This window comes from Quercus robur, chromosome 2 (assembly GCF_932294415.1).
Source record: "Quercus robur chromosome 2, dhQueRobu3.1, whole genome shotgun sequence".
Classification (NCBI taxonomy): Eukaryota; Viridiplantae; Streptophyta; class Magnoliopsida; order Fagales; family Fagaceae; genus Quercus; species Quercus robur.
In genome coordinates, this window is record NC_065535.1 from 93427526 (window position 1) to 93452997 (window position 25472).

Genomic DNA, 25472 nt, shown 5'->3' on the forward strand with positions numbered 1-25472 from the left:
AACTACAAAACCCAAACAATTTTATTAGTTAGCAACGTTTTCAAACTATTTAGGAAACTAACAACTCGAGTATGTAAGACTCGATTTTCACTGTAGCAAATCGAGTATAAGAGAGTCGATTTCACTGTTCATCATCTTCTTCGTTCGTTTTTTTTTTTTTCTCCATCTGCCATCCCACACCCTTCTTCCCAACCCCTAAAAAACCCAAGACAGTGCTTCCTTCTTCAACTATATCCATTTCTCAAAATCCCAAACCCAAATAATGATCTCAATTGGAGCAAAAATCCAAACCCCTCATCTAAATCCATTTCTCAAAATCCAAACCCATTTTTGCTTCGATTGTGATTTGGGTTTGGGATTTTGAGAAATGGATATAGTTGAAGAAGGAAGCACTGTCTTGGGTTTTTTGGGGGTTCGGAAAAAGGTGTGGGACGGCAGATGGAGAAAAAAAAAAAAAGAACGAACGAAGAAGATGATGAACAGGAAATCGAGTCTTAAAGACTCGAGTTCCTCAAGAAATCGGCTCTCTTACACTTGATTTGCTACAGTGAAATCGAGTCTCACATACTCGAGCTGTTAGTTTCCTAAATAGTTTGAAAACATTACTAACTAAAAAAATATTTGGGTTTTGTAGTTATTTTGAAAAAAAATCCAAGTTTACTCCAATGACAACAGTACATGTCCGCAATCATAAACCAAAAAAAAAAAGAAAAAAAAAAAAGGTGAGAGACAGTAGATTTTCACTGTTTCAAGCCTAAAAAAAAAAGTATTATTTCATGGCCTACGCTCAGGGACTCTCAAGTTCTTGCCTCTTCCTATCCCCCAAGGTACAGAACACAACAAACATTCTCTACTTTTGTTTTTTAAAATTTAAATTGTCCATTTCAACTGTTTGATTTTAAATACTTCTGTCAAAATCTTTATTTATATATTTATTTATTTATTTATTAAATTCCGTTTGGTTGCTCAGAAAAAAAAAAAAAAAAAGAGTCAAAATTTTCCACGAAAATATTAAAAAAAGAAGAAGAAGAAGAATACGTTATTAAGTTATTGATAGTGTTCACGTTTATATCGAGTGAGAACTGATTTGCATGAATTGTAGTAGAATTACGGTTTCTGGGTTGAGTTTTGTGGTAAGACTGTTGTGTTTGGTTGCTAAGAAAATGTGGGAAAACGAAAAGAAAGATTGACTCTGAACTGTGAATTGCTCAAAGGGTTTTCTCAATTAATTTACTAGAATAATAGTTAAATGATTTAATTTAAATTCACCATTTCCTAAAATCTTTACCTTTTTAGGCCAATTGGGTAATATATCTGTCATGGTATCATAGCGGATGGTATTGAGTTCAAAGTTCAAACCTTGTCTCCACTTTACCTCTCATTTTTAAAAAAGGCTGAAAAATCACAAGTTTTAGGTCCCACTTTTGAGGGAGAGTGTTAGAATAATGATTACATTTGTCATTTTTAGCCGTTTAAGCTTTTGGGATAATCAGTAATTTATCGATTCCTATTTTTTTTGGGGCTTAATTGGATTGGTTTCTCTTTTCGAACATAATTCCAAACTGAAGAACATTAAAAAAAAGGCTGAAATTTAAAAGATTGCAAAAAAAATTTCATCATGGAAAGATTTAAAAGGTATTTATTTCTTGATTGGTTCATTTATTTTAGGTCATGTTGGATGGAGGGATGAAATTAATACTTTTTAGATTTTTCTAGGACTAAATTGCAACCTTTTGAATTTGAGGGAAAAAAATTGTACTTGCATCAAATTTCACCCCCACAACTAAAAATACAAAATAGGGGTTCTCTTAGTTTCTTGGGAACCAAACAAAGGATTGTATCCTAAGACTTATCAACAATACTACAAATGTAACAAATTTCACAACTTGTTGAGGTGGTAGATTGCGATTTATAATACATTGCTTTCACATGAGACCACCATTGATATCACTTTTACTGCACATCAATCACAAACTGCCACCTCAGCAGTTGTGAAATTTGTTGTGCCCTTAGACTTATTGAAGACTTGTTCTGAGTTTGGACTGAAACTTTTCTTTGAAATTGCTTGGCATTGAACCTATTGCAGGGTGCTCCACAGGGGTTTCAACAATCTTTGGGTTTGAGCTTACCGTTTACGAATTCAAGAATCAACAGTAGCTTACAAACGCGAATTTTTGTGGAGATGCGCGAAGACAGTGCTCCAATGACTAGTGATCACTTTAAGAAGATGAAAATTCCACACGTACTAACTGTTGCTGGCTCTGACTCGGGAGCTGGTGCTGGAATCCAGGCTGATCTTAAGGCCTGTGCAGCGCGAGGAGTGTACTGTTCCACTGCAATAACGGCTGTCACTGCACAGAACACTGTTGGGGTTCAGGTTGCTATTTGTTATTGTCTTTCTGAGTTATGCTTCATTTGTTTTATTATATAGGTCCATTAAAAACAGATGCTCAATTCTACTTTAGCGTGATATGGAAAATCTTTGGCTTAATTGTTGAGAGATTAAAACAACATTAAAAACCAACTTGTCTTATAAAAAAAGTAAAAGCTAAAAGTTTATAACTGTCTTATTTCTCTGTATTCTCCCCATATATCTCGGTGAATGTAGGGTTTATAATGTGGTGTCTTCCTATATATGACAGTTCTCAAACTTGCACATGTGTTTGTGAATTTTGTTGCAATTGTCAGGGTGTAAGTGTTGTGCCTGAGGATTTCGTGGCAGAGCAGCTTAAGTCTGTGTTATCAGATATGCAAGTTGATGTGGTAAGTCTGAATTAATGCTTACTGTAAGTTCTACTTTCTACTAGATCTATGAGTTGTATGCCAAGCCAATCTTGTGGGAAGTACTGAGTCAAGACCTGTTTTTATCATTATTGGAGCTCACGTGTTTGTGGCTATTAGATTATTCTAAATCTTATGTGTGACTATTTAATTTGCCTCATCATTTTCAAGTAGAATGACTATCTTTTATGTCACTTAAATCTTGAATGTTTTAATAAAATTATTTGGTTTTGTTTTTGGTACACAGTAGAGGGATAAATTGACTCCCTTCTGATTTTATAGTCTCTTTTATCTTGTACATAGTTTTGATTTTTCTTTGTACTTTTCTAGCTGCTTCGTGCCCTTTTGGCATGAAGTAGTCTTTTTCAATAAAATTTTGCTCGCAAGAATTCCAAATGATTGTATAGCAATGTCTTTCCTTGTCAAAAAATAATACTCTGGAAGAAAAAAAAAAAAAAAAAAGTTTGCCGTTTTGGATAATTTGATGTAGGATGTGTGGTTAGTTGGTCAGCTTGGGTTTCTGCTTAACATGTCCTGACATTTGGCTCAATGTTTGATTAGAATCATTTCAAATATGATTTTGTTACGTTTAGTAATAATAAATTGATTCTGAGATAATCGTGAAATGTACTCAGGTGAAGACAGGCATGCTACCCTCTATTGGCATTGTCAATGTTCTTAGTCAAGGTCTAAGGGAGTTTCCAGTTCGAGGTATAAAGTAGTGTTGGTAATTAATGGTGAATATTTTAGATAAAATTCTAGAGGCTTTTTATTTGACTTAGTCCTATCAATGAAGGCAGCTTTAGTGGTTGATCCTGTTATGGTATCTACAAGTGGAGATGTACTAGCTGGTCCTTCCATTCTTGCTGGATTTAGGTATGCTAAACTTTTCTGTGTAACATTAAGTGATGCTAAACTTTTCACCTAAGTCCTCTGCATAGACATTATTTTTTGCCCCTTACATGTTCACACATCTCCATCGTCTCTCAAAGCTTTCCATCTTTTCTAATTCTATGCCAATTTGAATCAGAAATGATTGCATTATCTTTTTCATAGTAATCGTTCAAGAAAGGAAGAAGTCCCATGTTTGTTTTATTTCCTTCCAAAATCGTCTCTTTTGTAAGTCATTGATAATTGTGCTTTTCTGGTCCCAAAATGCAGAGAGCAGCTTCTTCCTATCGCTGATATAGTCACGCCAAATTTAAAAGAGGCATCTGCGTTACTTGGTGGTCAGCAACTAGAAACGGTCGCTGACATGTGTTCTGCTGCAAAACTGTTGCATGACATGGGCCCACGGTTAGTTATTAGAAAATTCTTTTTGAATTTTTAGTTCTCTCTCTCCTGATTAGTTGACTGTTGTATTTCACAACTAGCTACATAGACACGTTACAGTTTTCTTATGTTTCTGGACATCAATCATACCAGAAGAGATTTATCTATCCCAAGTGATGCTCTACCAAATAAGTGTAATACTTGAATATTCAAAATGAGTCAAAGGACCAAGTTGTTATATCTGCACGTTATTGCTGGGATGGGCGTGAAATATTACTTACTACTAATATCAACCCAACACATTTAAGTTGTTCTGCACTAATTTTTTCTCTCATAAGAAATAGCATTTCATAGTTCTATTTGCTAATTTTGCTTATGTCATGGGCTTTGACTTCATAAAACAAAAATCTTTTTTGACAAAATGGATGCATTAGCTTGAGCTAGGAAGGAATAGCTAAAATTAATCTTAGTTGAAAAATTAGTGGTGTTTAAACTTTACACAAACTGTTAATTTGGAATTCAGAAATGTACTTGTCAAAGGTGGTGACCTCCCAGATTCATTGGATGCTGTTGATATTTTCTTTGATGGTAAGCTTAAACTACTTAGAATCCTTCAGAATTAATGGTAATTTTGCTTCCTCTAGTTTAATATATGTCCAAGTATTTCATATTAATAACAAACTCAATTTTTATAATTGATTATGCAGGTAAGGACTTCCATGAGCTGCGTTCTTTGCGCATTAAAACTCGCAACACTCATGGTACTGGTTGCAGCTTGGCTTCATGTATAGCAGCTGAGCTGGCAAAAGGCTCTTCCATGCTGCCAGCTGTTAAGGTGAGTACATAATTTTTGTTTTCTTGTTCCAAGTTCTGTTACTTAATTGATGCAGGGACTTTGGTTTGCAAGTGAATTTTCTCCGCTGAGCACTACTTAGCAAGCAACATTTTATGAATTAGAGAAACATTGTTAGTTTCTAATCTTTTTCTATGGTCTGCCGGTGAGACAAGACTTGCTGTGTGGAATTAATATTTGGCAATGAATATATGAAATGTTTGTCAAATAAATCTGAAATGTGTTTGGCCTTTTGCTTTAACATTGATATTTGTCAGCTTAATTTTATTTTCCTGTCATGCCTTATTGTTGATGCTGTGTGTCTGTGTTTTGTTTGAGAGAGAGAGAGAGAGAGAGAGATAAATCTGAATTGTGTTTGGCCTTTTGGATTTTGCTTGAACATTGATGTTTGTCGGCTTAATTTTATTTTTCTGTCATGCCTTATTGTTGATGCTGTCTGTGTTTTGTATATGAGAGAGAGAGAGTGAGAGAATTTAAATAAAATGGAGGATCCATATACAGTTCTTATTCACCATCTTTTGACAGGTAGCTAAACACTACATCGAGACGGCTTTGGATTACAGCAAAGACATTGCCATTGGAAATGGGCCTCAAGGCCCCTTCGACCACCTACTTAGGCTTAAGAGTTACGTTCATAATTCATGCAGGCAAGTGGGATTTAATCCAAGTGACCTGTTCCTGTATGCTGTTACAGACTCTAGGATGAATAAAAAGTGGGGCCGTTCCATTACAGATGCTGTTAAAGCTGCCATAGACGGAAGTGCTACCATTATTCAATTGAGGTTTGTTGCTCTCTATATACTTTCTCAACTAGTCACATCCTAATTCTTATCTAGTTTAGGCTTTATACCTCATATCAATAATCCTAGTGATATCTTCCAATTTACAAATGTGAATACCAACTGTTTTCTCAAAGGATTTTCAGCAATATTCTACAATCCCTTCAAATCTAATTCTTGACTTATTTTATACAATTAGTTGCAATTTAGCCTTGCTCCCTTCCAAATCACTTCCAAATCATGTTCTTAACTTTTTTAATAGAATTACAATTTAGCCTCTCTCTCTCTCTCTCTGTCTCTCTCTCTCGCATTTTTCAATATATATGAGAAAACATTTGTTTTTGGACTTGATCTCTCTCATCTGTTATTGGCTGATGTATTGTTTAGTGGCTGTTTTATTGTGTTTTGTAATGCATTAATAAAATTTATACCACCGTAGTAAAAAAGAAGAAGCTATATATATGACAAATCAGCTTTAAGTTACACCTCTTGACCTCTTAAGCCTTCATGGGAATCAGTCTTAGCTTAGCTTAGGGTACATCTATAAAGCCTTCATCTATTCCTTTCCTTCAAAAATAATTAGCAAAGAAAAAAAAATGATTGGGGAAGGGGAGAAGGAGGGGGAGGGGGTTTTAAGTTATGTAACTCTTTGTTAATGTTACACCACTCAATAACTATCTTTAGCAAAAAAAAAAAAAAAAAAAAAAAAAAAAAACTATCAATAACTATCAAATGTTTGACAATCTCACTGTTAAATTACAAGTTCTCTTTGTATTTAAGATGTATGTCAAATTTCATATTAATCATACATTGTTTAAGATTATATATTTTTTTCGTATGATTTAAAAAAAAAAAGAAGAAATTAGAACATGTTATAGATGAAATAGTTCTTAATTCTTAATCATCTTGATATTTTGCTAGCATAAAAGGTAATTAAACAATGTAATCTGGCAGTTCATTTGTTAAAAGTATTCATCTAGTGGTGTGACATTGAGAAAAAGTTACATCGAGTGTGACTTGAACTTAAAAAGTTATTTAGATTTACAAGTGATTTTGTTTCTCAAAAAAAAAAAAAAAAAAAAGATTTACAAGTGATTTGTTAAACCTCAGTTTGGTTTACTAATTCAGACAAATTTCACTTCACAAAAGAAATTATTTAGATCTAGGATGTAACTAGTTGAGCAAAGTATATCAACTATAATGTGACTTTCTGCAGTTTGCTTTCTTTTTTAATAAAATATTCAATTGGCTGATTGGCTGGCTAGCTTTATTATGGTTTAAAAACTCAGTGATCTGCTCCACGCTCTTACATCCTCCCAAGAGAAAAAACTAAATCCTTCTTTAATTTAAGTATCAAGCTTCGAACCATCATTTATTGCTGCAACTGCAAATTCTGACTATAGAATGTAATCTTAAATTCTCACAAGTAGCTAAAAGATGCCTTCTACTCTAAGGGTCTGTTTGGGATCCATTTATTTTGCTGAAATTGAAAACTTTTTGTTAAAAGTACTGTAGATAAAGATAAAATTTAGCTAAAATAGTACAATAGGACTCATGAATAGTATCAAAAAGTGTAGTGGGACCCATGAATAATAGCAAAAATAAGCTGAATTGTAAAATAAGTTGGCAAAATTAATCATGCCAGATGGACACTAATTTCATTGAATTTATAACAGTGGCACACAAGTTTGAAATGTTTCATTATTGCTCTTATATGTTCTCAACTTGAGTCATTGAGTGGAAATAGCATTGTTATTTGTTCACTTTCTTCTAAGAGCTTAGGAGGTTCCCTAGAATTTAAATGTTTTATACTTTCTTAGCTTGACCTATCCATGAAGGAGGTTGTCTGTGCAAGATATTTTGCTAATGATCACAATGTTTTTGTTATTGACATTATTTGACTTGCTTTATCAGGGAAAAGGATGCTGAAACACAGGAATTTTTGGAAGCAGCAAAAGCATGTCTCAAAATATGCCATTCACATGGTGTACCTTTACTGATAAATGACCGCATTGATGTTGCGCTTGCTTGTGATGCTGATGGTGTTCATGTTGGTCAGTCAGACATGCCTGTTCGTGTGGCCCGTACTCTTCTTGGCCCTGATAAGATCATTGGTGTATCATGCAAGACACCCGAGCAAGCCCATCAGGCATGGATTGATGGTGCTGACTACATTGGGTGTGGTGGCGTATATCCAACTAATACAAAGGAAAACAATCTAACTGTTGGTCTGGATGGGTTGAAAACTGTTTGTGTAGCTTCTAAGTTACCTGTGGTTGCGATTGGTGGTATTGGTGCTTCAAATGCAAGTTCTGTGATGGAAATTGGTGTGCCGAATCTGAAAGGAGTTGCTGTTGTCTCAGCTCTTTTTGATAGGGAATCTATTCTTACAGAGACTAGGAAGTTGCGTGCGATTCTAACAGAGTCAATGTCAATGCAGAGAGCATTTTGAAGCTAGTTTGGATCATGCTCTGCAGATTTAAGGTATCACACCAGTAGAGAGATTCTGGGGCTGAAGGCATCTTTCAATTATATTCAAATATTATATTATTGGTAAAAGAGATCGATCACATTCATTTTATGATCTTTTGTTCTCTTGACTACTTTAGTTGGTTCTTCTAGTCCAAATGAGAACAGTTGATGCGGGAAAGGCACAAATGGACATGCTGTTTGTATCGTACTTCATGGCCTTCTCAATAATCTTTAATAAGGGTCTTGTATGGATTGCCCTATGGTTTTTGTTGCAATCGACAATAGGCAAGTCGTTGCCTTTGAGCCTACCATATGTTGTACTTGTAAAAGATGAATTAGCTTTTGAGGATTATTATTATGGGTTTTGCTTGGATAGTCCATCTAAAATTTGATGAATATGTTGCTTTTCAGTTGCTTAATGTGTAGAGCCTGTAAGCAAGCTGCTGCTACTGCCTTTGGAGTATGATTAGGGGTGTTCACGATGTGGTTTTGGGCCATTTTGAACACTGCACTTTGTGGTGCAGTTTAATTAAAACCATAACTGCACCGTACCTTGTTTTTACGGTCACATGTGTGGTGCGGTGCGGTTTAGAATTTGGCCAAAACCATAACCGCACCACATTTCATTTTTGCGGTCATATGTACAATACTATGTATAAGATGTAGTTTAAAGTTGGTATATTTTTCAAATTTTGGACTTTTCCTACTTAACCCAAAACTAATTTTTCCCATTTTTTTTGGGCCAAGTTTTAAATTATTGACCTAGTTTTTCTTTATTTTGGGTTGGCTTTTCTAGTCAACACTTGTTAGGGTTATTAAACTTTTTTTTTTTTTGAAAACTATGGTTATTAAACTATTAATAATATATTTAATATTAAAAATAAATAAATATATTAATATATAGAGAGAGTGCGGTGCGGTTTGTACGGTTTTCTTATTATAAAACCGCAAACCGCATTGCACCATGCGATGTGGTGCGGAACGGTTTTATAATAAGAAAACCACACAAACAACACTGCAATTTATTTTTTAATATTAAATATATTATTAATAGTTTAATAACCCTAGTTTTAAAAAAAAAAAAAAGTTTGATAACCCTAACAAGTGTTGCTTAGGAAAGCTAGCCCAAAATAAAGAAAAAGTAATTCAATAGTTTAAAACTTGGCCCAAAACGAAGGGAGAAATTAGTTTTGGATTGAGTAGGAAAAATCCAAAATTTGAAAAATATATCAACTTTAAACCGTTCAAACCGTATTTTATACACTACACCACACATGTAACCGCAAAAATGAGGTGCAGTGCAGTTATGGTTTTGACTAAACTCTAAATCGTACTGCATCACATATGTGACCATAAAAATAAGATACAATACAATTATGATTTAAACTAAAGTTGCACTGATCCAAAATCAAACCGCTACAGAATACCCTGTATCAAACGATACAGGACTTCTACCACCAAATCAAACGGCCTTATTTATGACCATTAATGTCTCATTCTTTTTCCCAAAAAGACACGTCAACACGCCATGCCATGCCATGCAATTAATGTCTCTTTAACACCACACGCAATGCCAAACACGTTAACTAGGAAGACCATAACGACTAGTAAAGGAAAGACCCAAGACTAAAGACCCTTCTTTATTTCCAAGTCACTTTCTTTCTTTCATTGCCTTGCAAGTGGCAAGCATGGTCCCAAGAATATTTCCATCTTCCACTATTTCTTCTTTTTTTGGGTCATTTTGCCAAAAGTTGATAGCTAAAGAAAATAACGTATTGTAACATCAATGATCCACCATGAAGAATAAAAATTAGTCAGATGGAGGAAAGTTCATATATTTTAACTGGCTGTAAAAAAGAGTAATTCTTTTTACAACCAAACAGATAGATAAACTTGAGATCTCAAGTAGTGCCTTTTATTCGTTAGTTATTTAGTTCACCAAGTGTTCTCCAAAATGTCCAGGACTTCCCTCTCTTACCATGCAACATTTGCATAATAGTTACTCCGCAAATGTAAATGCATGTGAGGTGTCGAGAGTAAGAACCGGAGTTTAAGTTTTCAAAAAAGAGCCTCACACACACACTTATACTATGGTCAAGTATAATTTCATCTCAAATCAAAAAACTTGCCTCTATTAATAAGAATGTGTCTTAGGCATCATTCTTCTCACATTTTGTGAATTTCACACAAAATCAGATCATTATTTGGGGTTTGGCAGACGCGCAAAGTGGCTTTCTAAAGCTCAATTCATTGCTTTGATTTACATTAGAGGTCCTTTTTCTTTCAATCAATCATGCATCAATTCATTCGTTGGTATAGCATATCCTTGAATTCCAAGTCCACAACAAATAAACATTATACTTTTCAATTGGCATATACTAACAGATTTTTATTGAAATAGTTACTAACAGCCAAGCCTCCTTACATACAACTTAAGGGAGTTAAATAGTCTTACAACAATTTCAGGTTCTTTGGAAGAACCTGCAGACCATACAAAACCTTTAAGGTTAACCTTACAGCTCAACCCCTCCCCCCTCTCCAAACCCCAGTAGAGAAGGGGGGGAAGTAAACAAAATACTAAACCTGTTTTTTGGAAAAAAAAAGGGGGGGGGGGGGGGTGTTTAAAAGCCTAATATACTCGAAGATAAAATTTAAATTCACAGACTTTACGACAACACTATAAATTTACAAACATTTATTCAACACCACGTGCTGAGCAGAAAACTGAATTTTATACAACACAAAACCATTCTGAAATCAAGAGATATTCAAGAACCAAAACTCTTTAGGTCTCTAATAATTAAGAAGCAATAAAGTAGGTCCTCAACTGACTTGAACATCTCCATTTTCCTGTGCCTCCTTGACTTTCTTTTCATATTCATCTTCTTCCTCCTCCTCAGCTGCAGCATCTTCTTCCTTAGCATCACCATCTTCTTCTCCTCCCCAGCCAAAGCCTCCAACCGATCGGGAAGCTGGTGGAGGAATTCTGGCCTCTTCAACAATTTTTGTTATATCTTGAACACTTTGGATGGAAAAGCTTGGATTTTCTTTCTTGTTGTACATTGCTTGAGCTGGTTCTGTTAGTTCCCTTGGCAAGTTCTTCAGAAACCATGGGTGGCTCTTGATTTCTTTAATGGTGATCCTCTGAAAAGAAGAAGAAAAGAAAAAATAAAAAGAAAGAAAGCAAACATGATATAAAGTATAAACCATAATCTCTCAATATATTTATCATAAATGATGAATGACATCAACATGGGCGACAGGGCACTTCATCAATAACAGTAAATCGATCAAGAACATGGACCAAATAAAACAGTTATTCCCACATAGGAGCCATGTCTATCTCTTACTCCTGTTAGACAACAATATCTCTCCTATACTCCATAAAACAGGTCCTACACACCATACTTGTGCCTGTTGAGTTATATAACTTCTTAAAAAAGAAAAACTGAGCATCTTTTAAAAAAAAAAGATTAGATGCACACTGTGCACTTCAAATGATCTTGGATTATTCGTAGTATAGTTTGATCAAATGGAACAGCCACATGCTTGTCTCTAAAGAAATACCGAAAAGGCACAATACAAGCAGTAGTCAATTAGGTTAATTAGTATCTTATTTAATATCCTATAGTCAAGGGTAATTTTGTAATTCAACAAATGGATTAAACCAAGTCATTTAGAATTAGGTTTCCTTAGTCAACTAGAATTGGGATTCGGGCATGGTCTATATGGGCACAGCATTGTACTCCTATGGAGGAAGGAAGTTCACAGTTTGCTTGTTTCTCTTGGAATTATTTCCTAGGTGCTGATTCCTAGGTTTTCTATCCTGTTAGGTACTAACTCCAAGCAACCTTAGGTGCTGACTCCTAGGTTATTCTTATTGTTGTTTAATTTTTTCACGTTGCATAAAGTTTTGGTTTTGTCTTATGTCAGAGGGAGAAATGTTTCTGTTCCTAGAAGGCCAGAATTTTTCAAGAAACTAAAATCTCAAATTTTCTCAATACATTTCAGATTTATTTTAAGGGGGGAAAAAGCAGCGTTTGAGAACAAGTATGAATACAAAATAGTTTGATGTCATTCATGTCTTTCCAACTAAGTAGATCACATTTCTTAGCAAAGATCAGCAACTCAGTCTCATACGTACCCTTGAAGGACTTGCAACAAAAATGCGCGAAAGGAGATGTTTACATTCTTGAGATATGTGAACATAGTCTGGAATCTTGTATTGAACAGCCATTATTCGCTGCATAAGAATGATAAAGGAAGCTATTCAACTGCTAAAATAAGAAACTTATAAATATTAAGGACGGCCAAAATGAAGATATATTACATTAATGGTTTTCCTGAAATTCTTAGGGTCTGCTGGATCTTCAAATGGGTATGCTCCCACCAGCATAACATACAGAGTCACTCCACATGACCATACATCTGCCAACTGAATAAACAAAAAGAAAAATTATATATGACCAGCAAAGCAAATGATATTATATCCTTTGCACACACAAAATAAATAAACAAAGATACTTGTCAAACAAGAGAGCAGAACATAGTTTAACAACTTTTTGTACTTCACAGGCTGGAGAAGAGTTTGAATGTTTGCCTTCTGAAAGTATCTAATATGTGAGTGGGCTTTGTAGTGACTAAAGCAAATATTTGATGACAAAAAGGATGGCCTTAATTGATCCATAACTATGGTGGGATATTTTTCTATTAAAAATTTAAAATCGGCAATTTCTATAACACATTGACAGGCAAAACTATATGCCAGAAACAAGAGAAGTAAACATAGAAAGGATCACATATGAACATGCTCCACCAGCCCGCCAGGGGGGCTTAAAGGAGACACAAATGGAATAGGTGGGGGAAGGGATGCCAAGGGGCAAACCTCATTGTGTACTCTGCTATTGCCTTTTCATTGAAATACACAAAGATCATGACCATAGTCCTTAATGCTTTTAACCATAAGCATTATTATTTGTTGCTTCATATGAGTGGTGCCCACCTCTTCTGAAAAAATCAAAGTTCTGGGGGCAATAGGTGATTTATAATGTACTTAAACAAGAGCATGGGCAAGCAGAAACTCAATGGCTAAGATGATCAGCACAAGGCTCATGCATCAGGTCTTCAAAGCAGAATGTAATCTGGATATGATATGGAGCAAGTTTGAAGGAAAATGGTTCATCTGAAAGGTTGATGGGAAACAGAATTTGCCAAATGTAAATGTTTATCATGCTAATCTGCAGCATACCAATAAATTCCTTATAGATAAATACTAATGTAGTCAGCAAAGTACCTCAATTATCAAATTTACCAATTCTTTCATATAATCATTCTCCAAAAATGCTGAAGTGTACACAACTGCATTTTGTTTGCTTATTTATTTTGATGGAATGTAGACAAGACTGCACAAGCTTTAGCGTTATGGTGCTGAAATATTCAGCCTTGTTCAAGAGGTTACTAGTTGGTGAAATCTGTATAAATAATTTATTTTAACTGAAAATAGTGCCAGGAGAAATTAACTTGTATAATTATTACTTTCCTTATTGGGTCAAGGGCATCTGCAGATAGCCAAAAGTACATTATAACGGTTTTTTTATGCTTTGGTTACAGGGCTAAAGTAACCGGGTATTGGGTTCCTTTAGGGTTTTGGGCTGACTATAACCAAAGAAAGAGCATGACATATATCTCACAACTTCCATTGTATTCTTTCAGGTTTTGACTCATCAACCTAGTGTAAATCCCAGTCCTTAAAACACCATTCTGGCTCAATAAATAATAAATTTTTATAAGTTTAAAGGGAAACTTTTCAACTCATAACCACGCATTGTTATTCAATTAGAATGCATAAATCATCTAAAGACAAAGTAAATCCAAATCTGACTTATTAACAGAAAAATAAATAAAAACGAGGCATGCAACTAGGGTTAATGCACAATGTAAGGGGACAACAAACCTTGCCATCATACTCTCTCCGAGAAAGAACCTCAGGTGCAATATATGCTGGAGTTCCGACAGTTGACTTGGGTCTTGAATGCAGCAGAGATGACTGCACAAATAAACTAATCAGAGGAAAAAAATTTCACATATACCCGAGAGAAAAACTTCCCATACCAAGTTGAATCTGAAATTAAACCTTTGAATAACCAAAATCACAAATCTTCAGACGTGGAGCTGGGCTTCCATCCAATAAGGTGTTCTCCAGCTTCAAATCTCTATGGCATATTTGCTTCAGGACAAAGTAAATTAAGGGAAAAGTCAAAACCAAGCAGAGAAAGGAAACAGAAATAACTCTAAATATCTTTGTATTTATTACCATAGAGTGACAGTAGAAAACTCCTGATATAAGCTGCTGGAAAAAATATCTGGCCTGATAAGATGCAAAAGAAAATACATGAATCTTATTCATAGTATTGAAACTAAAGGGGAATATTTTTATATTCTTTTCCTACACATTCTCAGCAAACAAGCATGATACTACAAACCCACAATCACAAAACCAGAAATTTACAAAGATGGAGCTTGCTATCAGTCAAGAAAAATGATCAAACCTCATCTTCACTAAACCTTCCAGCAGAGCAAATTCGCTCAAATAGCTCTCCACCCGCAGCATACTCCATCACGATGGCAAGATGGGTCGGAGTCAAAACCACCTACAAATTCAAAAAAACCCCCCAAATTTCACCACTGAAAATAATTATGATAGAATCCAAACTTATCCTACATACTCAAACAAAACCCATATATATACATATATATAAATATATATATATATATATATATATTTATATATTTATTCATAAAAAGCAAAAGTGTAACAAGCAGACAAACCTCCTTGAATCGAATTATGTTGGGATGGCGAAGGGATCTGTGATTTATGATTTCTCTAGCCACATTCTCATCAATCTACAACCAAACAAGCAAATAAAACAACCAATCAGAAGCTATACAAACACATACACACACATATACAGTGAAATTATACGACAACAACAACATCAACCAAGCATTAGTCCCAAGACTTTTTGGGATCGGCTATGATCCTCAATAGACTAGTCAGGGTCAGCCACATGTATTATAGGGTGGATCTATTCATAATAGAGTGGCCGTCAACCTATCGCAACCCTCCTCTTTTTCCGAGCCATAAACAAAATACATGACACTAAACACATACGCACACAAGTGGAGTTATATTGGGTTGTTCCTTTTGCTCTAAAAAACCAAACTAATGCAAAAGCAAAAAAATCAAGAATTTTGAGGCAAAATCTAACATGGGTATTTTATATTTTTCAATTTTATGAATTGGTAAAAAAAAAAAAAAAAAAAAAAAGCACGTACCTTGTGACCACGCTCGATGTATTTCATGGCAACGAGTTCTTTGGTCTCTTTGTTCCTCATGAGCCTAGCCACCCCGAAATTCCCAGCACCTATATCCTTCACAAGCTCGTACTTTTCCATTTTTTTTTTTTCTCCCTCTTCTATCAAACCCAGTGATTATAATTGTATTCACAAACCCTAATTTCAATTTTGGACTTTAAAAAAAAAAAAAAAAAAAAATTGAGGCTTAATTCATGGTTTTCAGCTCAAGAAGAAGATTGGGTGGCAATGGTGTTTGATTTTAGAGACTAAAATTAATTTGGGAATATAAGAGAGAGAGAGATAGAGAGTGGGGATTAGAAGCGAGGCGAAGCAAAGCAAAGAATCAGAGAGAGAGAGAGAGAGATTCGAAACTGTAATTGTGTGTGTAATGTTTTTAAGGTGTCCTTAAGTAAGAACTGTATTATGTATATGTATAGGACAACAAATACTAATAAGAAACAACCTCGGAGAGAGAGATGGAGCGTGTAAAACACGCGGAATAGAGAGATGGGGGAACACGCGCCTAGCGGATTATCTGGACGTTAAATGCGGAGCACGCGCCTATCGGCGGGTGATTATCATAATGCTAATAAGGGATTGCCCAATATATTATTAGTACTTTTATTTTGATTCTCAAAAAAAAAAAATATATATATATATATTTGATTCTCAAAACTAAAAATATATATATTCCTTCGGGTACCATAAAAAATTATTAGTGAGTGATTTGTGTAATGTGTAATGATATTTAATAGAATGTGATCCCTTTTTTTGTTTTATTTTTTCTAAGTATGGAGTTTGATAACTATTCGAGTATTGATAGTTATTGATAAGTATTGTAGGTGCACAATTTGGAGCCCAAACCCCTATTTTGTAAGTCTTGGTCCAAATAACACAACACAATGAATTTTTTGTAGAGTATGGATCAAAGAACTAGATTTTAATAAGTTAAACGGGATATTGCATGGAATAAAGTAACACATCAACAATAACAAAAACCATTATATTGAAAAATCACACGATCTGATAGGGCTAAAAACTTAATTTGCGTATACAGATCAATGCAGTGAGGTTCCTTTGCATGTTACAGTACTCTCTCCTCTCTTTTTTCTCCCTTTCTCCCTTTCTCCCTTTCTTATGGGGGCTTTTACACATTATATAGGTCTTTTCTTATCATCTGAGCTTTACACTTGTTGATCATCCAAACCTCCACTTGAGCATCTGTCCCATCAGACACCTCTTTAAGTTCTTTGTGAGTTGCGGTAGCCATGGTAGCACTGTTCAAGGGTCTTCTCCACATTAATGTGGTCAGGAAAGTAGCTGTAGTGCATTCAATGTGGTGGTGACAGCTTTTACTTAGATATTTTGTATTTCCTTCCTTTTCACGTATTTAGGGGATGGGCTCTAATGGCTTGGATGCCCTTTCACTCCGAATTTTCAGTGTCCGAGGAGAAATTCCTCCTCGGACCTGTTTTCTTTATTTCCAGTGATATGTTTAACATGGATTGCTTAAGCCACGTTAACTCCTCGGATGAGCTGGTGTTTTCGGACAGGTCCAAGGCCTAACCTGTTACTTTGGGCCATAGTCCCCACAAGTATCTATATTTATTATAATTGCTTTTGTGTATATAATTATTTATTGTTACTATATATAAAAAATACGATGTAACAATATTTTAATAGATTGTATAATGGTAAGAACAAAGTTTAGTTACAAAATTGGTCGTAACATAAGGTTACGAATTTACTTAATAAAATAAATATTACTACATATTTTGAAAATTTAACCGCTGAATTACATATTCTTTACACTCTAAATATACATGTCAAAATTTGTGTCAATTAGATATTATTTATTTTATAATCTATAAGTTTATATTTTATGCATAATTTTAAACTACAAAAACTTGCAATTTAAACAATTTATTGATGACATAACTATTGATCTTTAATTTTTTTATAAATTTTGCAAGTATGAAGGATATAAGAACAAGATGTAATCAAATGATGGATTTATCAAAATTTACTTCCACTAAAAAAATATTGGGTAGGTTTGTAACCTTAGGTTACAATCAATTTTGTAGTTAAACTTTAACTTAATGGTAAAGTCTCTGATGATTGAATAAGAGATCTAGGGTTTCATTCCCACCTATACAAAAAACCGATTGATGTCTTGGTTTGATGATAAAGAGCTATTAATATCATCAGGAGTAGACGTCATAGGTTGAAACTCTAAAAAAATTATTTTTAGAACATTTAAACATAATTAATATATATATATATATATATTATATTAGAATAATGACATAAAAAATGTGAGGATTTTAAAAAAGTGTATTACAATTTAAAAGGTATTTTTATAAAATTTAAACTCAATTAATATATATATATAATATTAGAATAATGACTTAAAAAATGTGAGGTTTTGAAAACTTGTGTGACAAATTAGAGGAAATTTAAAAAAAAAAATCATTTTATATTATATTAGTTGGTATTTACTATTAAGTAACCCATGTACATTAAGATTTAATCAAGTTTTTTTTTTTCTCTATTATATTTTTTGTCTAAATATAAAATTGTATTTATGATAGTTATTAATTGACATTTGTTATAACTATTATTTTTTTTTTTGAAGAACAATTGTTATAACAATTATGTTTGTATATAAAACTATTTATTGTACCAATTAAAGAAATGATATCAAAATATTTTAATAGAGTGTTTAAATAAAGGATGTAAGCTTCTAAAAAAATAAAATTTAAACTCAATTAAAAATATATTATATTATAATAATCATATAAAAATTATAAAACCTCTAAAACTTATGTAATAAAATATTAAGAAGTTAATCAAAAGTTAAATATTTTGAATTTTTATATATCTCGTATCTTTTTCAGTTTTTTTTTTTTGTCTATATATAATTGCATTTTTTATTTCATTTATATATTTATTATAGGGAGAGAGGCTATAGATATGGACATAAATTACAATACGATGTATTATTATATTCCATTATCAATGGTCACATTTCATCCTATAATAAGTGTCAAAGTGTACGGTTTCATAGGTGGGTCTGTAGCTTCAAAAAATAATTTTGGGAGAAAGTACGGCTTCATAATAATAATTTTATTATTAAGCGACAAATTACACATTACAAGATATCATTATTATGTTGGTTCCAATTAATTTAATTAGTAAAATTCTGATGATTGAATAAGAGATCCGAAATTTATGATATGTTTGGTAGAATGTAATAGGCGTTGTAATGTAATAATTATTATTTAATTTGATTATATTTTCATTATAAGGAATAGTAATTATTTATAAATAGTTATTCTTCAAAATGAGGAATAACTATTCCTCTTTAAAAGGTTGTATTAACTAATAAGTGTAATAATTTCAAAACTTAATATATTTCCAAATAAATAGACTTTCTATATACATCTACCAATTATAAAAATAAAAAATCATAAAAATAACACATATCTCTCTTAAATTTAAAAATAACAATTTTTAAGGAGATATAATTGTATGAGTAAGATATTTCCTAAAATAAATGTTAAGTTTCATTCTAATGTTATAACTTACAACCAAACTAATGAATAGGTTTAGTTATTACATTACAACACACTTTATTACTAGTAATAAATTACAATTCCTGCCGTAATTTCCATTCAATATACCAAACGTACCATTAATCTCCGCCTACACCAAAAACCAATTGGTATCTTAGTCTGATGATAAATAGCTATCATCAGAAGGTTCAATCCTTGCCTATATCAAAAGCCAATTGGTATCTTAGTCTGATAATAAAGAGTTATCATTAGAAGTAAACGCCATAGATTGAAATTCTCTACAAAAACATATATGATTATAATTATTTTTTTGGTAAAATTATTATTATGGGAGGAACGGATCTTTCCTCAATCAGATATTGTCCTCTTCATAAATAACTTTGAGCCTTAATCCTAAAGGTTTTGCTCAATTCCACATCAGGAGAGACGCCTCCCACTCATGCCTTATAAGCCTCCTACAATTATAATTATTATTTATTTTCTTTTAAAAATATAATTATTATTATGTATGTATGCCATGAATCTCTCACCTTTATTTTTAGGAAGAATCACTCACTTTTAATAGGCAATTTGTTTTGGAATTCTTAAAAAGAAAGAATCACTCACTTTTATTAGGCACTTGTTTTGGAATTCTATAGATATCATATCATGTTACTTCTGTTTGAAGGAGATTATGCTTAGATTACGGGCAAATTGGTATTAATGTAGTGCAGTGTTATATTTGACGGCGCGGGAATTATTAATTTTTTTATTTTTAATTTTTGTTTCCTTCTAAGTTAAGAACCAAGCTACCAATCAAAGTATCAAACTATAAGCCCTAATTTTTCATTTCTAATTCTCAAACAAAAAAAAAAAAAAACATTTTTAGACCCACAAAAAAAAAAAAAAAAATCTCCAAATTAAATTTTGAGTACTATGTAACCTTGTCCATTTCTTTTCCTTTGTGTGTGTTTATTTAAAAAAAAAAAAAACCTTGTTCTTAGGTTAAGTTATCATCAAACATTAACTTGGATGAATTTATTGGAAATCATATTATCATATATTATATTACAAAAATTTGGGTCCTAAGGTTGTCCCAATTGTAAGGATAATGGGTGGAGTAGACAAAGACAAGTCTAAACTTTAGGTCTACCCCAAAATGAATACTCTTAACTCTTAGGGTAGATTAAACACTTATAAAGTCAACATCCAACTTCTTATAGGCTATAGCTCATTAAAAATGTGGGACAAAGCCCACAATGGTCTTAGTGTATGTACTACACCTCATATAATAAGCTCTTGATATGTGCTCTTGAAATGTGGCTCATTACTTGTAGGATAGTTTACTTTAGTTTCAATTCTGATACCCAAATTCCTAGAGACTTATTAGTTAGTAAGAATTTAAGACCATTTACTTTATGTAAAACTCAACTGCTTAAAGTTTCAAGAAATTTAAAATGCCACTCTATAACTAAAACTCTATTTCCTATTAAAAAAAAAAACCTAAAATTCTATTACCAAAAAGTATCAATAAATTTAAAATAAGATATATAATTTACTTTAATTAAAATTAAAGTTCTTTTATATTTGCATAATATTTATTGGAGGATGTCATTGGAAATTATACAAAACAAAAATACAAAACCAAACTTTTGTTTATAGTAATATAGGCAGATAAGGAGAGCAACTAGATCTGTGGTTTATTCCTATTATGAAGTTTTATAGAAGAAAAAGAATGTTTTATGAAATGTAGAGTATCTCTTATAACATGTACACCAAGCTTATAACATGTACACCAAGTTACCCATGTAGAAAGTTTAGTTTAGTCAATTATATACTTCTTTATAAGACAAACCTATCACATTCATTTATTTTGTAATATATATATATGACTTAGTATGTATATTATTACAAAAGGTATCTCATAATTGATAGAACACACACCTTTGTTCTACGAATCTGTATCCTTGATCAAGAACCATCTTCCGATGTTGACATAGATGCATGGTTTTTTTTTGTCAACAACCCTAGAATCAGCTTGAGATGACGATGATGACAGATGCAAGTTGAGAGAGAATAGTAGCAAAGCATGGGCTATATGGGGGGCCAATGGGCCATATCACATGCTTTTGCGTCCATGACCATCTTTCTCTGCCCAACATTTTGATTGACAATGTACATATTTGAGATTATATTACCAAACTATAGAGCACATTTTCTATTTGGGTATTAGTCCACTTGATCTACCAATCAATTTGGCTCCACCTCACAACTACTATAGTTTTATTTAGATCCATCCATTCCATAATCTCCACGCAATCTTTATTTTCATCATGAGAAGATCACATCAATGGCACTTTTAATTATTACGTTAGTTGTAGCATAACATTTTGTTTAATTAGATTGGTTTAGCAAATAATATTACTATTTTATGAGTGAGAGTCGTTGTTGACTAGTTTATGTTGGAGAATCTTTGACAAGTAATGCAAATGACACATGATACATGTGGGGACTAAAGTTTCGAAGGGATTATAGAACCACAATAGGATTTTTGACGGGTCTGAATAATCTTTACAACCTAACAAAGAGAAATTCAAATTTGGTCCCAAACAACTTGAGGGTTGGCTCGACCAAGGAGGCTCCAATGGTTTCAATCACTAATTTGGTGGAAAAATAGAGAAGTAAAAAATTGACAACGTAACAATATCAAAGTTTTGCATACTTTAGTTCAATGGATGGACGGCTAGGAAGTCCTTCCCTCAAGACTCGCCATCTAGTCATCCCTTCAGTTCAGATAAGGGGATGTGTGTCCGAACAAGAAGTACCAATTCACATGTAAATAAGGTGGTGTTTAGTAGTATTAAGTGTGATGGTAAGCTATGAGGCACAATAAATGCTGAATGAAGGAAGCAAGTGGGCGATGCTTTTGAGGACGATTGTAGTGGCCAATTGATTGGAAGAAAAGATCTGTGGTTCGGTGGTCACGTAGGATAATTATAGAGTAATCTTATAGTATTATAAATGTATATTTTTTTCTATCACATAATTGTGGGTCTCACTAATTAAATTTATGGTAGAACCCATAAATGAGATGTGAAGCCAACTCGATAATCCGTCAAACTGACCCGACCCAACCCAACCTGTCGGGTTGGGTCGGTTTTTAGGGCTTGGTGGGTTGGGTTACAATTTTTATTTTATTTTTTTATAGCGGGTTGGGTTGGGTTTAGGTCATAAAATTTCAAACCCATTAAACCCAACTCAACCCATCCATATATTTAATATATATATTTAAAATATATTATATAATTAATAAAATTTTTAAAATAACTAGCTCTTCCTATCCTATATAAAAGTCAATTAGTTCACACAAACTCTAGTAAATTACTATTGTTGTTTAGCCATTAGTGTTGTTTGTTTTTAAGGAGTTACATTGATACTAATTTTTGGGTTTTTTTAATATATTTATATTTATATTTTTTCCTACTCAATTTAATAGTAATAAAAATAAAAAATTTGTTCAACCCATGAATTCAACTCGACCCAACCCAACTCATGTGGATTGGGTTGGGTTGGACTTATGTGATGGGTTGAATTGGGTTGAGTTTTTTTGACCCACCATGGTGGGTTGGGTCAAAAAATTCCCTTAACCCGACCCAATCCAATTCATGCCCAATCCGATCTATGCACACCTCTACCCACAATTTATGTGAGAGGAAGAGTACGTATTTATGATACTTTTAAAAAAATTCAATAATTTTCCATCATGTCATACTCAGATGGGTGGTGGTTTTAGCCAATTGGCAAGAAGAAATGGATCCATAAATCCGTAGATAGGCCTATTGGGATGACCATTTGTATTGTTTTATTTTAAGTTTAAAGTTTGATTGTTCTTGACCGATCACACAATATATCTTCTTTAAAATATAAGTAAATTTTATTTATTTATTAATTCTAATTTTAATACATATCAAATATAATGCTAATGTGAACACGTCCATTGAAAGTTGAAATGCTAATGTGAACACATCCATTGAAAGTTGAAGTGACTATTTTTTTTTTTTTTAGGAAATTGAAATGAGTAAACTTGCTATACATTGACTCAACTATTTTGACTCTTGAATGGGCTCTTTCTTAATCATGCCTAAATTCAGATAAGGAAGACGGAATTTGGTTCCTTTGTTGTGGAATAAATTTATCAATACTAATTAGGAAAAACAATTACGACTTGATTTTATATTGCCAAATATATATTATGCTTTGTTTGTTTGTTTTTTTTTTTTTTTTTTTTTCTTTGACTGAGAAGGTAGAGCTTCCTTTGTTTATTTATATGCATTTTATTGTGTTTGGTAGTATGAGAAAAAAAAAATGATTAAAGGAAAACTATCACTTGACTTCCCTTATTTAGTTTGGCATGAGATAAAAGTTGTTTTTCCATAAAAATTTAGTGGAAAACAACTCTATTTCATGTTAAGATAAATAAGGGAAGTTTAAAGATAGTTTTCTAACTCTTTTTTTTTTTTTTTTTTGAGAAACTTTCCTAACTCATTTTAAGGTTGCTACCAAATATAAAAAAAATGAGATAATTTTTTAGAAAATATTTTTTTTTTTGAAAAATGTTAATGTGGAAACAAATAAATATAGTTAGGGTATGTTTGGTATGCTGCTCTTGTAATGGAATGTGTAATAGCAATTCGGTCATTTGATTGCATTTTAATTACATGGATTAGTTATTACATTGGAATAACTATTCTTTAAATTGAAGAATAACTATTCCTCTTTGAAATGGATGTAATAGCTATTCCTTAATGCATATAATAGGTTTTTAAATTAATATATTTCCAAAAATATGAAATTTCCTAATATATCATCTTTTACAAACTTTCTATATATAACAACCAAACTTATGAATAGTAATAGTTATTCTATTACAATGTCTTATATTCCCAGTAATAAAAATTATTATTCTTAATGTAATCTACATTTAGTGTACCAAACGTACCTTTATATTTTGCCAATGTAGCGACCTCCATCGGCTAAATGGTTATATATTTTTTAATTTAACTTAATTTAAAAATATAAGTAAAATTTATTTATTAATTATAATTTTAATACATATCAAGTATGATGCTAATGTGAACACATCCATTGAAAGTTGAAATGCTAATGTGAACACATCCATTGAAAGTTGAAGTGACTATTTTCACACATTGGTGAGCAAGTTTTAACACATGTTTTCACATTTTAAACAACTTTACACACATTTTAACATACCTTTTCACCCACACGTATATCAAAAACACTCAAACAACATTACTCAAACTCCTCTACCAAATGGACCCTTTAATCATGCCTAAATTCAGATAAGGAAGACGGAATTTGGTTCCTTCGTTGTGAAATAAATTTATCAATACTAATTAGGAAAAACAATTACGACTTGATTTTATATTGCCAAATATATATTATGCTTTGTTTGTTTTGTTTTGTTTTTTTTTTTTTTTGATTGAGAAGGTAGAGCTTCCTTTGTTTATTTATATGCATTTTATTGTGTTTGGTAGTATGGGAAAAAAAAATGATTAAAGGAAAATTATTACTTGACTTTCCTTATTTAGTTTGGCATGAGATAAAAGTTATTTTTCCATAAAATTTTAGTAGAAAACAACTCTATTTTATGCTAAGATAAATAAGGGAAGTTTAAAGATAGTTTTCTAACTCATTTTAAGGTTGCTACCAAATATAAAAAATAAATGAGATAATTTTTTAGAATATATATATTTTTGGAAAAATGTTAAATGTGGAAACAAATAAATATAGTTATATTTTGCCAATGTAGCGGGCTTCATCAGCTAAATGGTTATATATATATATATATATATATATATATATATATTAATTTAACTTAATTTAAAAATTAAAACAACTCAAACCTGACATGGCAACACTTCCTTGATTTCTTGTCAATTAGCCCCGATTTTCAAAGGACAAATGGAGGAGGATAGGAATAGAAAAAAAGAAGAAGGGAAAAGAGCGCAAGAAGGTTCTTTCAATCTTACATAATTGGGCTATAGGGAAAAAAAAAAATTGGGTGACAGGCCTAATTATGCATGAACTATGAGCATCCTAACTGGGCCTAGACATATTTTGGGGATGAATTGAGGTAAGAGACCCAATTACGAGGAAGCAAAGTAGCGATTTTTTTTTTAGAAACAATTGTATTAAATCACTTCAAAGTGTGGTGTAGTAACTAGTAAGTGATCACATACCATTTTTCTATTGTTTGTTTTAGGCTTGTAGCCTAAGGTTTGTAGCAAATCTTATGTCATTTTTTAAAATATTATATTTTCTAAGGTACAATTATATTTTTACATAATAAACTGTATAAGCTAACGAAAAGAGACTCATCCAAAT

The 25472-nt window shown here is 32.4% G+C and overlaps 2 protein-coding genes across 3 annotated transcripts; one reads left to right on the forward strand and one right to left on the reverse strand.

The window, feature by feature from the left end:
• Positions 1-681: 681 nt before the first annotated feature.
• Positions 682-8576, forward strand: LOC126715903 (thiamine biosynthetic bifunctional enzyme TH1, chloroplastic). Its single transcript, XM_050416750.1, has 10 exons — positions 682-827; positions 2087-2377; positions 2689-2763; positions 3417-3492; positions 3582-3657; positions 3943-4077; positions 4577-4641; positions 4761-4888; positions 5432-5688; positions 7600-8576. Exons 1-10 carry the CDS (start codon positions 777-779, stop codon positions 8135-8137), a joined length of 1692 nt encoding a protein of 563 aa, XP_050272707.1. The 5' UTR covers positions 682-776; the 3' UTR covers positions 8138-8576.
• A 1986-nt stretch (positions 8577-10562) lies between these two features.
• Positions 10563-15922, reverse strand: LOC126715904 (serine/threonine-protein kinase SRK2A-like). 2 transcript variants are annotated; one of them, XM_050416752.1, is made up of 9 exons: positions 15493-15921; positions 14986-15060; positions 14706-14807; positions 14471-14524; positions 14291-14383; positions 14111-14203; positions 12488-12592; positions 12302-12400; positions 10793-11301 (listed from the first exon to the last, which is right to left on the reverse strand). In XM_050416752.1, exons 1-9 carry the CDS (start codon positions 15610-15612, stop codon positions 10981-10983), a joined length of 1062 nt encoding a protein of 353 aa, XP_050272709.1. In that variant the 5' UTR covers positions 15613-15921; the 3' UTR covers positions 10793-10980. The 2 variants fall into 2 exon arrangements, with proteins under 2 accessions (XP_050272708.1, XP_050272709.1); XM_050416751.1 differs by having other exon boundaries at positions 10563-11301; positions 14291-14524; positions 15493-15922.
• Positions 15923-25472: the final 9550 nt, after the last annotated feature.

What these genes read in the sequence shown, in the direction of transcription:
- LOC126715903 (XM_050416750.1), top strand. Translation starts at nt 777, where the DNA reads ATGGCCTACGCTCAGGGACTCTCAAGTTCTTGCCTCTTCCTATCCCCC. An exon ending in TGTTGATATTTTCTTTGATG is followed by an intron (nt 4,642 to 4,760) that starts GTAAGCTTAAAC and finishes TTGATTATGCAG; the next exon opens with GTAAGGACTTCCATGAGCTG. An exon ending in CCATGCTGCCAGCTGTTAAG is followed by an intron (nt 4,889 to 5,431) that starts GTGAGTACATAA and finishes ATCTTTTGACAG; the next exon opens with GTAGCTAAACACTACATCGA.
- LOC126715904 (XM_050416751.1), bottom strand. Translation starts at nt 15,612, where the DNA reads ATGGAAAAGTACGAGCTTGTGAAGGATATAGGTGCTGGGAATTTCGGG. An exon ending in GGAGAGAGTATGATGGCAAG is followed by an intron (nt 12,593 to 14,110) that starts GTTTGTTGTCCC and finishes TTGTTTATTCAG; the next exon opens with TTGGCAGATGTATGGTCATG. An exon ending in TTGTTGCAAGTCCTTCAAGG is followed by an intron (nt 11,302 to 12,301) that starts GTACGTATGAGA and finishes TCTTCTTTTCAG; the next exon opens with AGGATCACCATTAAAGAAAT.